Source organism: Pimephales promelas, chromosome 7, assembly GCF_988280905.1.
Source record: "Pimephales promelas chromosome 7, fPimPro1.hap1.1, whole genome shotgun sequence".
NCBI classification, from domain to species: domain Eukaryota; kingdom Metazoa; phylum Chordata; class Actinopteri; order Cypriniformes; family Leuciscidae; genus Pimephales; species Pimephales promelas.
The window spans coordinates 28,954,749-28,970,508 of record NC_142775.1 but is presented as its reverse complement, the minus strand read 5'-3'; the positions used below and the strand labels follow the sequence as shown (position 1 = coordinate 28,970,508).

Sequence of the window (15,760 nt, the reverse complement as noted above, 5' to 3'; positions counted from 1 at the left end):
TTGCTTGTTCTCAGCAAGAGATGAAACACATTTTTAATGATGCTTACGTTTGGAAGATTTAGTTTAATATTCTTGGGGTCTCTTTGATACCAGCACCAACTAATGATCACACTTCACAACATCCAACAAAGACATGTCATTATTGAAAAAGCGGTTAACCCCAAAGTCAACTCCCACGTCAAATAACACCCTCAGACATTTGGAGCGAGTGCAACTTTATTCCATTGAGTCCCATAGATGTAACAACACAGGAGACTACATGGTGTACAGTATGCACACAAACATCCACTGAGACAGACAGCATACAACACAGTATCCCATCATACATCACTGTGCCCATGTTAAGGTACGAATGGATAGTTCATATCTGACTGATATTCCGCTCGAATTATAAACAAGGCCACTACTCATATAAAAGTATATTAATATTGGCCCTACAGCGAGAGAGTTCTCTACTTCAATACATATCCTAAGGAGATACAAAGCGCTCGATAAAACATTATCAATTTGTGTTTGAGCAAGAGGCGCAAGGATTCTTGTGCCGTTGCCAGAAGAGATTGCTGCTTTTACATTCCTGAGTACTGATCTACGATAGTAATCACAGGCTGTGAGCTTATTTCAGTTCAAACATGGAGGCCCTGTAGTACTGATTCACAATGCTGGTATAGAAGTGCTAAAATATTCCAGGTTTATGCTGTATTTTGCTTAAAGCTCAAAACAATACCTTCAACAGTGAACAAGAAAAAAACAGGAACTCTGCTAAAAATGCCTCCCAACAAAGCAACTGTGAGGAACCCCACCCTGCACACAAAGCACAAGCGCATAGAACACGAGCGAGAGATGATCACGAGCCGGAAAATCCGTGACCTGTGCGTTATCCTGGCAAAAGCTGGAAATCCCAAATCACTCCTGTAACTGATGACCGACGCAGCGTTCACTCATTTCAAACCTGTATGACTATTTCTTCCGTGGAACATTAACGAAGGGATTTTGAGAACGTTGGCAACCGAACAGTTTTGGTGACCATTGACTTCCATTGTATAAAGAACAACTAAACGCCAAACTAAATCGCCTTATAATTCCATCTTTTCTATCTACAATGACTTCACTGAGCCACAGGAAAGGTCTTCTTTGGGCAAGTCTACAGAAGCACTTGCACGAGCTGCGTAAAACGGCAATCTTTCATCAGACACTACTTGATTTCTTACAAAATAATGATTAAAAACAACTACAGCACAGGAAATCAGAAAAAATACTCAACAATGATGAAAATGACAGCAACGTAAGCAGCTTAGTTCATTTAGACACAGAAATGGACAGACAATCTGTGCTGTTTTTAATTGCTTGAATCTAGTGATACACACACACACACACGCACTTGACTGAAATTTCCAAGAATGCATGCAATTGCATAAATCAATCTGGTGACAATAATGTGCTCTGACTTTGTAAACTATTTCATTGGATATCACAGGAAACATTACATGAATGTTCTGAATTGGTAACTACTTGGACATTTTATGTGTTGCATTTTTTCAATTCGATTTTGTTCTTATTGTGTCCTTTCCCCCACCCAAACATTCCTGGAGCTAATCGGCTTGATCATTGTGAGAGGTGAGAGAACACTCCATCTGTCTGTCCACCCAGATCCTGTCGTGCCCTCCTCTCACTTTGTTCCCTGCTGGGTTTGAAGTTCGGAGTTTTGGACCCATATGCATATGAAATGTATTTTACAGCTATGCAAACAAAAGAATCAGATTTACAGGCCACTCGTCTTGTAGCCGTCAAACGCGGCGATTCCTCTCACACTCGCTATTCTTATCTTTAACACCTTTCTGTCTCCTCGCCGCCAGTGAGAAAGGTAGAGGAGAAAAGGCAGAGAACCGGTCCCTCCTGTTCCCCAGCAGCTTTTGTCTGGACTGAACGGAGAAGGCCTGCAATTTTGACAACGATTCAGTCTAAGAGACCTTCATCAACCCAGAATTCATCCAACCAGGTCTCTTGGTCTCACTTGAAATGACATCATTTGCATTCAATGATGTGCTGGTCCTAGTACGATAGAAACGATACTCGCAAACGCGATCCACTGCAAACTATTATAAAATATACATTGTATCTCACAAAAACGAATCTATGTAGCCACTATTCATAGTGATTCGAGACACATTCTCAGGTTCGCTCTATGAAAGGTAGAGCAATAATATAAAGCTACGTACATTTATCCCAAAACCCCCAAAATGGCCTCTTTGTTCTTTGAGAACAAGCACAAAGCTAAAAATGTGCATAGCAAAAGGTAACCGTTTCGTCTTCTTTTCACCCAACGAAAGACGTCGTTTATTAATAAACAATTTGTTTTCCAAGAGTCAGATTTTTTTTATCACGTTCGATTATTGAAATGTGCAGAGTGTGTGGATGCAGTTGCTAGGACGCTCGATGAGGGGCGTGTCTAACTCTCTGACAGACAGGAGGAGGGGGAGGAGCCTGAGGGCTGCTGGGAAAGCATGCAGGTTCTCCGCGATACTCTCGGCTCGGGTTCGGGAGTGAGGCGGGCGGCGCTCTGGTTCTTGAGGTTGTTGAGCTCCTGTGTGGGCATCAGTGGTTTGGGAATGCTGACCAGGCAGAACGCGGAACCGCTCTTGGGGATGAAGTTGACCTTGTTCCTATCTGGGCACAGGAACTGTGGGATCTCTCGTGGAGGCCTGGCCCTGAAGAAAAGAAAAAGGAGAGCGATAAGACGGTGAGAAGCATTGACTCAGCTTTGAAGTCGGTGTAAATCTTACGCTATCATCATTTCAAGGCTCATGCCGCAACACAACAGTGGAGTGCAGAGAGAGCAGATAAAGCAGTGTTTCAGGACTCACTGTGTTTCCTCTGTGAAGACCTTGATTCGCTCGCAGCCCTCAGGTGGCTCGCGTTTGAACATGTAGCTGTTGTTTGGCTTCGGGGATGAGGCGTATTTGGGTAGCGGCGAGATGGAGGCCATATCTGTGAAAATGGTACGAGAAAAATGACAATACAACTTGGACAAGCTTATCAGTGAAGGTGATATGTGTTCAACAGAGTGCTAAACATTTAGTTGAATAATCAGTCTTTAAAGATTTGCTGTATAATTACATCCACCAAAAAACAGCTTGATAAAGTGCAGAATTATTTTGAAATTGACGCATCTTAAAAAATGCAATGTTCATAATGGGACTGCACAGCTTTGACGTCCATCAACGTGTGAAATAGACAGATCAACAATTACACAGACTGCACAGCTCTTCAACAGAGTAACACAAATATGTAGAATTTATATATATATATATATATATATATATATATATATACACACACACACATATATAAATAACCTTTTATTAAAAAAAAACTATATTAGTACAAGAAAAAAAATGGAGAAGTTAAAGTAAGAATGACAGTCAAACAGCAGATGCTATTAGCATGCTAAATAACTCTGACACTCTTTAAATGAATCTTTTACAAAATGTGCAAATCGCTAAAATATTAAAAATAATATGAATAATATTATTAAAATAATACAATAATTTTATTAAAATAATAAAAAGAATTAAATAAAAAAAATATATATCAAATTAAATTATTTAATAAAATCAACTAGCTGATTGGTGGATAGTAACTTATTTAAACGGGCACTTTTCAATTTGCGATACACATACTCGGTGTATGGGGAGCGGCGATACGGATTGCACATTTTACAAGATCAGATATTTATCAATGACGCTCAGGATTTGTTGCGCACCAAATTCTCCACCATCGCCCTATAATCTTATCTTACTTTCTTCACATGATAAGTGAAATCTGATGTCCTGTAACGTAACTGACTCCCACAGCAAGCCTAACCCGTAGAATGCGGTCTTCATTTTCTGTGCCTTTCCGAATTCAGAAGTAAGCTTCAGGCACATCCCTATTTTCAAAAGGCCCTATATTATATTACAAATAACATATTCTATTATATTAACATGCGCAAGTGGTCAGAGAAGACATTAGAAACGCATGATAATACCAGATGTAATGGTAATGTGTCTTGGCTGACCATTTGTGATCTGATCACTGAAAACGCATCATAATACCAGGTGGAAACAGGGCTTCTTCAACATTTGCTTTCTAGGTTATTGCATATAATTTGCAGGCCTCAGGAATCCACTATCAATATGCAGGAGACCATGGGAGAAATATGGAGAGAATGGAAAAATCTGAAAAACCTTTTGTTAATGTTTGTAGTAAACATTTCAAACTGGATGACCATGAACACAGAGTTTTAGGCCAAACTGCCGTTCTGTCAGTTCTGCCTGTAGCGAAACGCTGTCACGTACAGGTTAGAAAGCTGTTGCCATAGTGTTCCATTTCTTCCATAATACTGTTGAAAAGGCAAACTAAGTATGAAGTATCATCGGCGAAGTTACACTTGAATACGTTTATGAAGCTTTTGGTTACTAATAAAAGCGTAGCACTGTCAGCACCATAACAATTTCAAGCATGTTTAAAAACCATTCCACACATTTTCATACACATCAATGCAGAAAAAGCATGTGCAGATCTGTGTGGGCCTAAGGACATGCAAATAGTGTGTGTGTGTGTGGGTGTGAAAATATGTGAGCTGTACCTTTCTCACAGCCGTCAGCCAGAGTCTCATCCTCATGGGGAGATGGACTATCGGTGCAGGGCTCACTTGGCACGTTTAGGAACGTGGGTGAGATGGACTGAGAACGGCTGCTGCTGTTGCTGTGGTTACTGCCCGCTGCGGTGCCCAGGGGCGTCTGCGTGTCGATGCTGCGGGAGCTGGCACTGCGTTGGCAGAGGGGCAGAGGAGCCCGATGCCCGTCTGGAGCCTCCTGAGGCTGGGCAGAGAAAAAAAAATGATAAACAACAGAAACAAAACTTTAGTTAAACACACACAGTGTCTGTAGGGATTCTATGAGGAAACTTGATTATGTAACAGAGAGTGTGCTTGACATGATTCAGCAAAAACACTCACAATAAGCTGCTCCTCTCGGTCTCCTGTGTCTCGGATAATGATGCGCTCAATCTCCTGATTCAGCCCCTCCACGCTGTTCCGGAAACGAGAGACAGAAGACTTGGAGATGGGAATAGAGATCAGGACACTCTTTGGAATAGGAGCCTGAAACAGGAGATAATGAGAAGGTGTGATTATTTGCTTTCTGCATATGCTTGAACACAAGTCGAGCTTTGTATCTTGTATTTGTACTGTATTTTTTTTTTGTTGTTATAGGCTTTTACCAGTAATACTATTAAATTAATTGTGTTTTAGGTTTATGCGCATGTGTTTTTTCCCCTAGTTTGTAACAATGAGGGATCAAGAAGCATCAGAAAAGCAAAGAAGATAAACGCGCGTGTTTGTGTGTGCGAGTGAGTGAGAGCAGTACACATAACACAGAGAAAAGACCTCAAAATGAGAGCAGATATGCCTCTGAAAGTAAACATTGCCTGTGTGAAAACTTACAGCAACAGCCCTGAATATTCACACACTGTCAGCACACACACAGTTACCATATGATGCTAAACACTAACAGGGTTACGTGTTATCACACCACAGCATACAGACACATCGCACGGTAACATGTTGGTCTCCTCCGCAGATCAGAGAGTTATGTAACTGGGTCTGCCTAGCAGATTCGTGATTCTCGTTTGTGTCTGCGGAACACACCTCACGACTGTACCGGGACACAGATAGATAACATGACACGCAAAACACGCTTGCCGAGTTAAATCTAAAACATGCTATCTATGCTAACAACTGCTATTTGCGACGACTTTCGTTGACTGATGAAAGACTGAAACATCACCTTTCCAGAGAGTCCACTTCCTGTCATCCTGTCAGAGAGAGGTCCGGTCTTCCTCCTGGTCCACCGGTCTCTCTTTCTCTCTCTCTCACACTTTCTCTCCTGTGCTCTGGATTTTAGTTCTCTCAGCCCCCCTCCTTCCTGTCTCTCTTCATCATGTCTGCCCCCCTCTCTCTCCCTTGTTTTGATCTTTCCTCTCCACTCACTCCCTTTCTTAAAATACATAGCACTGCTCTCGTCGTCTGTCCTACCCCCTCTTTTTCTCAGGGTATGAGGGAACAATGCGAGGGCATTAGCAGGACGTTGCTGAGAGCTGTGTGGCCCTGCGGTGGCCCTCGCTTAAAGCACGCCAGATCTGCTTCATTACCATCTCAATAGAGCAAGCCAGGTTTTAAACTCACATATGCAGCATCACCCCATGCCTCTTTCCTCTCCAGCATGCATGTGTGTGTTTCGGACATCACATTGTTTCAACATAAGTCTTCTGGACTCTTTTCTTCTGGGTGGTTTGGTTATTTATCTGCTCATCAGGATAGAAAACAGCTGAGAGAAACCCTGACCCTTGAGGTCAGCTCGAAACAATACACCGGTTAAGTGATTTTGTCTAGCAACTTTCTCATGAGCGGTCACTAGGAGGCAAATATTTGTTTACGTGTAAGATTTCCAGTGGCGGGCCGTGACATTAACCGAAATAATGTACGGCCTGACCACAATGAAGGACGACTCATTGTCAGAGCCAATGATCTGATTGTCGTCATCTTCAGACATGACAAGAAACATGGCTCAGCACTTTCGTGACGTCTATAGAGGCCACATAGGATTGCTAACAAACCCATGCTAACCAGTTGAACGCAGATATTAGCCATTTACGTCGGAGGTCTCGATTAAGGTTCATTAATCACAGGAGCAGAAAAGTCTATGCTTAAAGGGATACTCCACTTTTTTGGAAATAGGCTCATTTTACAACTCCCCTAGAGTTAAAACAGTTGAGTTTTACCGTTTTTGAATCCATTCAGCCGATTTTCTGATTTTTAGAAGAATTTCAGTAATCAGACAGCTTCTGGTCTCATTGACTTCCATAATAGGAAAAAAAAATACTATGGAAGTCAATGAGATGAAACTCAACTGTTTACTGGAATCAACTGGGAGTGGCACCAATCGTAAGCGTCATGCGAGCAACGCTTTTTGATCGAGTTTCTATGAAGCATGTCCCAAATCAGTCACTAATGAGGCTCCATTTTTTTTGGTTGCTACAGTACCTTAGAATTTAACTACAACTGAGGGCCGAATGTACACTCAAAACTGCACATATAATAAAAACTTAATTTTGCCCTGTTCCTTTTAGTTGCATCAAAATTACTAGGATTAAAAAAAAAAAAAACTCAGTGTCCATGGACACGCACAGAAGCCTCAGTAAAACAGTGAAAGTCTTCCCGACAGCATGTAAAAGGCTTTTCTTCACTGGTATGGAGGCCTGTATTGGTTACCACAGTCTGCCTTTAAAACGAGAGGTTAGACAGAAGAATCCCTTTGAAAGTTCTCCAGGCCTTGATAGCTATACTGGGCACTTTCACGTCAGCCTTTCTTTGACCACTATGGTCTTTATAAAAACAAGAGATTCATGGGGCTGAAGTTGTTGACAGGTGCTTAACTAAAGGTTTGTGTAGAGACTTAAAGGAATGACCCCACGCAAGCTCAAATGACTCGCAAACGCATCTCTTCTGTCTCTCTGGATTCACAACATATTCAGGTTCAGAACACTGAGATCAAACAAAACCTATTGTTGTGGTCACTGTTTCAGTAGAAGGTTAGAAAAATACAAGTCACAAGTGATCAAAAAACTTAATCCATCAGAAGTCACTGCCAATAAAATTCTGCAAAAAAAAACACATTAAAATTCTCAGTAAAACCAAAAATGAGATTAGAGATTATGACGGAGATTAACTTCAGCCTGAAATATTGTAAATGTTAGACTTTGAAATGAGATCAAACTAAAGTTAAAAAGAGTAGAGTACATAATTTCATCCAAATGCTCTAGCAATGGCACACACACACACACTGCCTCTGTACTCCTCATTTCTGCCACTAGCAGGCGCTGTGGACTCCCACACAGAGAATGGTAAGAATGCAGGGAAAGATGTGCTAAATCCTTCAGACACAAAAACACCAGTCAAACCCAGAAAGCAGTCAAAAACTGTTAATTATTGATCATCGAACACAGCACTCGACAGACAAGAAGGACAGAGGAGATAGAGAACAAAGCCAAGAGGTGTGCGAATTACCAGGATTTTTTATGACTGGCCTTTACCCTGCAATAGATCACACATGATTGATCAAGACTATGGAATCTGCCAAAAATCGACTAGGACTAACAAACTGACCGCAAAGTGCTAAGCCCACAGTACAGTCGTGCAAGCTTACTTAGGGCCAAGCTAATATACATAGCATGACTAGGGAAGATAAGCAGACGAACTTGGCAGTACCTATTGTTATTGATAAGACTAGATGCTGTTATTTGAGAAGCCATGCAATGTGTCATGCTAACTTAAAGGTATTATGTAATGCATTTTTCAGATCTTTCTATTATGTTTCTGGAGGTTAGCTTAGAAGTAATAATATAAACCAAAAAACAAATCAAAAATTATTTTACAAACGAAACGACCGCCTCAGCATACTCACGAGTCAAGAAACTTATTGCATTGCACATTTATAGCTATGGTTACATAAACTACAGCGGCATATACTTCATGCACTCAATGGTTTCAGCTTATCTTGCATAGTGGAAGGGAAGGGACTATCAGATGCTGTTGTAGAACGATGAAATCACTCATATACTAGACTCCTGGAGGGCCACTGGCCTGCAGAGTTTAGCTCCAACCCCAATAAAACACAGCTGAACCAGCTAATCAAGGTCTTGCTAGGTGTTGAGGTCAGTTGGAGCCAAACTCTGCAGGAAATTGGCGATCCTAGAGCAGGTTTGGCTATAAGTTTGTCATTTGGGATGGGACACGTCTCGTGACTTGTTGTCGTTTCCACTATCTGTGACAAAGCAAAAATTCCCAAGCCTGAAGAAGAGACAAACATCTCCACAGCTGTTCACCCGTTTTTTTGTCTCCTCTGATGTTGTTGTTCTTTTCTTCTCATGGAGCTGCTGACCTTATGGCCGGATTTCTCATAAAGGTCTTCAAATGCAACTTTCATTCCTTCTCTTTTCTTATTCCCCCTCTTCAGAGCTTTTATTTCTGGAAAGAATGCCATTTTCATGACTGCCACTTCATCTTTAGCTGCTTTCCACGCACATAATGGGGAGAACACCCCCATGCACACCGACTCAGCCCTTGAAACCACACACACTCACACACACCCTCCCCCCTCTACACAGAGGTCACGTTTTGTGTGTTCTTTAGGAAAGTGCATTCATATCAGAGTTCCAAGACAAAAAGGAAGTAGAAGACTCAAGAGACAGAGAGAAATGGAGGTGTACGATACAATTTGGGGGTTGAACTTGGGCTGAATAAGTGCTTACGCCGCCTTCACGCAGCCTTCACACTGGCAATTGAAATCTGCTCCGATACGGCTCCGAAACGACCGGAAGTCACTCATTTCCTATGGAGATTCGCAGACCGCATGCGAATGGGTCCGAAACGGGTCCGACCGAGTGCGGTGCGAAGAAAATCGTGTCCGTTGGTCATCCGGATGCGTTCAAAAAATTGAACTCTCGCGAAAAGCCACGGACAGTTCTTATCTGACAATTCCAGCGGAAGTTGAGTGTTGCTATGGTACTGATAAACAAATCTGAATTCTTAACTTTTAGTAAAATAAATAATGATTTTATAACGATAAGCTGTCATGTCATTTTTTTTATTTTCATGACTTTCAAACGTTAATACAATTAACGTTAATACGTTTCAAACGTTAATACAATTAAATTGTATGCAGCCATTGAACTATTGACCACTATATCACATTTTTTAGCCGACCTGACATGTCAACATCCTGAGCAATTTTCCTCACGCAGCAGCCTTACTAACAGCCTAATATCTCTATAACCCTCATCAGAGAGATCATACAGATCTGACAGAATCAACCTTTCTAATTTCTCCGCTATTTTTGTTCTACTCGCGAACGACGCTTTTCACTGTGTAATACGACGTCCGTTGGGGGCGTATTGCGTATTACGGAGCTGGCAAATGCCAGTGTGAAGGCGGCGTTAAGGTCACAAAACAATTTCAGGCAGGCAGGTCCTGTGATGGAAGGCAGAGAGTTTGCAGTCTACATTACCCACTGGGCGTCACCCGACCCCAACAGCCCAGCCGGGAAACATCACGACCACTCAGCCTGAGGTGGAGAAAAATGCCCCCTCACCTCACGTCCAAATAAATTCATGCTTGTTATAATTACCCAGCCTGGGCACCTCTCAGACTCTAAACTCAACCTCAGCTGCTTCAAATTAAGGCTGATACACAGCAGAGAAACCCCCAGAATAAATAAACCTTCAAAAACCAAATCCAGATACACTTCGGATTCCTGTAGTTCTCTTCATAGCGGTCAGAGGCAGAACGGAATGGCACTGATTAATGATACACTGTTCAATCTACCCCACTTACATCTGCTGGAGGGGACGGCAGATGCACGTCTTGTGCATAACTAAATGATCACATGGTAGACTGGGTTCCTGGAATAGCAGGTTGGCATTTCCAATATAATGGAGTCAAGTGATGGTGACCATTACCATTTTACTACGGTTTCAAATATTTATTGTGCAATAAAATCTGCTCTGGTCAAATCAGTATTCATGTTGAATTCAGACCAAGCTGCGAGTAGGTTGGTGTTTTGTGCAACAGAGGGGCCGAGTCTGAGTACAGTTCATAGGATTAAATACAAAAGATGAATACAGTGAGACAACAGATGGTGCTTGAGCCCAACACATGCAGAAAAAAAAAAAAAAAAAAAAAAAAAAAAACAGCCGTACAACGGGCCCCAGAACCACACATCCAGTGGGCCGGACAGAGTGTGGCCTTTAATTGACTGGCTGGCAGCTATAGTACAGTAAAGACCAGGCGTGCGGCACATTCACCACATGCTGGACTAATTCATGGACAAACACAAAACAGAGCGAGAGAGCGAGAAAAAGACGGAGGCAGGGAGGGAGGGAGACAAGGCCAAGCGAGAGGCCACAGTAATTTATTCACTGTTTTTTGTCTTCATGAAGAGAGGTCTTTCACTCTGAAACAGCCTGCAAGCCTGCACCTGGTCTTGCCAATTACGACCAGAGTGCAAGTACACACACTGTGACACGCTTTTACACACTGGTATGCACACCTACCCACTCACGTTCTTTCAGAATGAGTGAGAGAGAATGTGGCAGAATAACTATGACTTCAAGTTCTCAACTACAACTGCATTGATGATACACAACGTTTGTGTTCAGTTTCTTCTTCTGCTTATATGGCATTAAGTACACTCACTGCACTGTGCTACGCTTATGTTAACAAACAGTCTCTCTCTCTCTCTCTCTCTCTCTCTATTAATGTGATTTCTGAAGGATCACGCGACAGGGAACACTGAAGTAATGACGCTGAAAACTCAGTTTTGACATCACAGGAGTAAATTACATTTTCAAGTACATGGAAATAAAACAAGTATTTTAAATTGTAATAGCTGTTTTATTTTAAGTTTTTATTGTATTTTTACAATCAAATAAATTCAGCCTTGGTGAGCATAAGAGACTTCTCTCAAAAAGATTTGTAAAAACTTTTGATTGGTGGTGTAGTGAACTATTATTTGGCAAAAATACTAGACCATCAGCTAATGATGGGGGAGGGGGCACTGCTAAAAACATGATCTATGAGAGCAAAACAGAGGCTAAAAAAACCCCAAAACAAGTGTTCCTGTTGCTAATCATCAACACACCACCCCATGTAACCTTCTCCACCAGGTCTTCTGGGTTCAGAGCAGGTGAGAAATAGCTCACCTGTGATTGGATGAAAGCAGCATGGTTGCCATTGAAGGGAGATTTGCGGTCCTTGTCGCGATGGTGACGGCTGCTGTGTTTACTGCGCTGGAGCTGCTGTCTCAGCTTCACAATCTGAAACACGCAGAGGGAAAGAGAGAGCGAGAGAGAGAGAGTCAGGACAGACATTATTTCTCACTTCAAGTGAACTTTAAGAGCACTTTTGCTTGTATACAAAAGACACCATAAAAGACCAAAGAAGTCTTTGCACTGCATTCCTCCAAGTACGTACAACATTTATAGTTTATAGTTCAAACAAATAAACACCCCAACTCTCTACACCCCAAATACATACTTACAAAAACATTTTATATTACGATTACATCAGTACCCTTCCCTTTCCTTTATAAACATCCGTCTGTTAGACAGAAAACCAATACACCCTCCCACTTTCTTTATCCCAGCCTAGGGAAGAGACGGGGAATACATGCACTATGACTATGAGTGATACATGTACTATAATACATGTACTATGAGGCTATGAGCGACACCCTGAACGAGATGTTAGTGATCTCACATGAAGCATGTAGCAGCCAGGATGAGACAAAACATTAATTCCCACAGAGACAATTCTGACCAGGTCTTAATGTGCATGTGTGGGCTTTATCTGTATGTGACTGAATTGAAATGGTCTGCAATAGGCAGCAAACAGCAATACTCATCTAGATAGGCAGCTCAGTAGGTTTCCATCAGATTTGCCTACAGTATCAGTGTGTGAGTGCACATATGACCTGCTGACTGTGTAGGAAATGATTAACTATGAAGTAGTACACACACTGCAGTTTAGAGTCGCAGCAGCGAGAGATGGCAGTTGAGATAAAGAGTGACAGGAAGATAATGACACCTGTGAATCTCTGACATTTAAGAGGCACAGCAGACATACACAAAGGGAGGAGACTCTTGAAGTGGTGGATGAGAGGAAGAAGATAGGCTGAATAGAGAGAACAGTGTATGAAGCCACTGGAGGATGTGACAGGGGAAGGAAGGGTGCACACACAAACAGGAGGAAGGGAGGGTGTAATGCGAGGTGACACCAGGCTGCTTCTGGTTCACTAGAGACTGCCAATAATATGATAATGACATAGCCTCAATCTTCCCCTCCCCAACACCCTGTTGCTGCCCCGTCTCCTCGTCCACAATCTCACACTGGGGGAGAGAAAGACGACGAGGGGGTCCAGCCCCAGCCCTGCTGAATGGAACAAAGCACGGGGGAGGAGAGGAGATCGGGCCCTAAACGCGTCCTGACCTCTTTTAGCTGGTCAGTGCTGCCGCAGGAGGCTGAGCGCTTGTGACAGCTCCTCTTCTTCTCTCCGCATTCATCGGCCCAGGCACTGGGGGTCTGTGAGAGACACACACATGAGACCATCAGACATGAAACAACAATACGTTCTGATCATCACGGCATCGTATTGTTTCTTGACTCGTGAGTATGCGGAGGCGGTCGTTTGACTCGTTTCCAAAATAAACACTCGCCAAGATCCAAAACTAGGGTCACCCGCCTTTGAGCTTTATTAGGAACCGCAACATTACCTGGTTTAAATGGAATTGTGTGAGGGTTTAAAAATCAACCTGATTGGAAAATGTATCATCAAAATTTCATTAGAAGGAGTTGTTGTTTTCACCCTTTTTGTCTCATTAAACCAACAAAACCTCATCTTGACAAATATTTATGGCTGTTTATTTCTCTGCCCATTAGCAGGTGTGGCATCCACTCCCACCCACGCACACATACATGAAAAAACACACAAGTGAAGGCAAGAAGCCGAGGGATGGTGAATTTGAACTTTTTAACATCCTGCAAACAAACCGCTTAATGCTCATCTTTACAGAATACTTGGTTGCTGTAACTTATCTACAAACTTCCTTCCTAAATGTAAAAATGCAGCTGCTGTTGCCAAAGAGTGCATGGGGAGGCACGCAGGGCATATGGTTTCTGGCTCTGAGCTTCCTTTGTGAAGCGTCTGTCGCTCACCAGTGGGGAAAGCTCTCTACAAAGATAACCGCAAACACTCCAGCCTGAGCAGAGACTGGCAGTGTCTTCAGGACAGTACACACACAAATATAAACTTGGTTTGCTAAAACTAAGAATACAGATATACCAATAATTATTTTTAATTAGCTGATAATCTGAAGTTCAATATAATCTATATTGCTTAGTCTATCATTTTTAAACAGCATGCTTCAAGTGAAAAGAGGTAATGAGCCATTTTATTCTCTGATATATCATGGTCATTGACGCATCACTTGCAGGAACTGTGTACACTATGTACACCTAAAAAAAATAGCATTTGAAACTGGACACATTACGCAACTATACATGTTGCAAACAGTAGTATGCTAGATTGTTGTCTACATTATTTATCAAGTTGCATCCAGTTATCATCTTGGAAATAAAACAAATACATTATTTTGAGTCCAATTTTAACTTAATCCAATCTGGTAAATCTGATCAAATAATGAGTCAAGAAGAAAAATTTACATTCATAATTGGAAAGTTAAGTTGTTCAAATTGCACTGTGGAAAGGGTAACTATATTCTTTGCAGTGTGCCTGGCTTTAATCAGCTCATTTTGGCAATTGTAGTAAATCATTTGGGTAGTCCATGGGTAAAGAAAACGTGTACGGTATACTATGAACTTTCATACATATACTAAAATAGTTAGTATGCAAGTAAAAAGTGCTTTGTTCACTCACTTAAACAAATTGAGTAAACCCGTTGCCTTAAAATTAAGTAAATAAACTTCTTGCTTATCCAAAATAATTATGTATTCCAAAGTCATGTGGAATTGTCAAGTTGGCATAACTTATTTTTTTAAGCATTAAGTTTATTTACTTAATATTTTTAGGCAACAGGTTTCCTCAATTTTTTTTTAAGTCAACTGATCATTCTTAACAGCGTAGTACGCATTAATGTCAATCCTGTCTCAGAGAGCTGAAAAAAGGACCCCAAACAACAGAACATCAGCTCTGACAAACCTGCCTCAGATACCCCAATAAGAGCAGTAAACATGAACAACATTCCACAAACATGTGACATACCTTGCCAAAACACAGCATTCTGTGAGAGAAAGAAGTTTCTAGTAGTTTAAAGTCGCTAACACACAACTGGGAAATAATTTAGTCACCTACAGCTCTTATAATCAGTACACCACGTCAGCCTAGTTATGAGAATCGCTCAGCTGCGAGTATATACACATCATGGCCTTACTTACTTGTCCCCACGTTATTGTCATTCTAAACCCCCCTTTTAACTTTTCACTTATTACTGACTAGTGACTATTGCAACAAATTACCACATAAAAACACAAACACATTGAGTGTGCAAACATTTTGATGAGATAATTATAATTTATTTTTAAAAAATAAAATTATAAAATTACCTCACCCCTTGTATAACTGTTTTTTTTTAACCATGGTATTGACTTTGGTATCAAGTATCGTGTACCATTTGGTGGTATCGGTACAGACAACTAGATTTTTACTATTGTGACATCCCTAATCATAACACATACTCACAGAAAGATTTGTTTGGGAACCTCTTGATCAGGGCTTGTCTTTGTATCTGGGTAAGCACAGCCTCCCACTGCTGTTAACGGCACGACACCAGAGATTCAGCCTGTGGGTTTTCACCATAAACAACTCTAGATCATTATACCCCAACACACTCAACATGCCTGTACTAGCAAGTTCACAAACTTTCACTCAGAACGTTGTAGGAGATGTATTACAGGACAACTAGCCTATGGCCTTATTTAGATATCTGCCACAGAAGAAGAGTGATCTCATGTTGAGGAGGTAAAAGTAATTGCTTTGCCTCAGCCTCTCAGTCACTTAAAGGTGTAAGCCAAAACTGTACAATGCAGTACAGAAATAATAAAACTTGTGGCATTGGAAACAGCCTGGGACACTAGCTGTCAAAAGACAAC

The 15,760-nt window shown here is 41.5% G+C and overlaps 1 protein-coding gene across 3 annotated transcripts in view; it reads right to left on the bottom strand.

The window, feature by feature from the left end:
* Nucleotides 1-198: 198 nt before the first annotated feature.
* fam117bb (family with sequence similarity 117 member Bb) overlaps nt 199-15,760 on the bottom strand; it is a 43,512-nt gene continuing 27,950 nt past the window's right edge. For 2 of the 3 annotated variants that reach the window (XM_039683647.2, XM_089133306.1), the window contains exons 3-8: nt 13,082-13,174; nt 11,797-11,910; nt 4,997-5,140; nt 4,625-4,859; nt 2,862-2,985; nt 199-2,705 (exon numbers count right to left, since the gene is read on the bottom strand). In XM_039683647.2, the coding sequence (XP_039539581.2) occupies nt 2,447-2,705; nt 2,862-2,985; nt 4,625-4,859; nt 4,997-5,140; nt 11,797-11,910; nt 13,082-13,174 (969 nt within the window). In that variant the 3' untranslated portion in view covers nt 199-2,446. The remainder of the gene's footprint in view (nt 2,706-2,861; nt 2,986-4,624; nt 4,860-4,996; nt 5,141-11,796; nt 11,911-13,081; nt 13,175-15,760) is intronic. The other variant, XM_089133305.1, reaches the window with a different exon arrangement.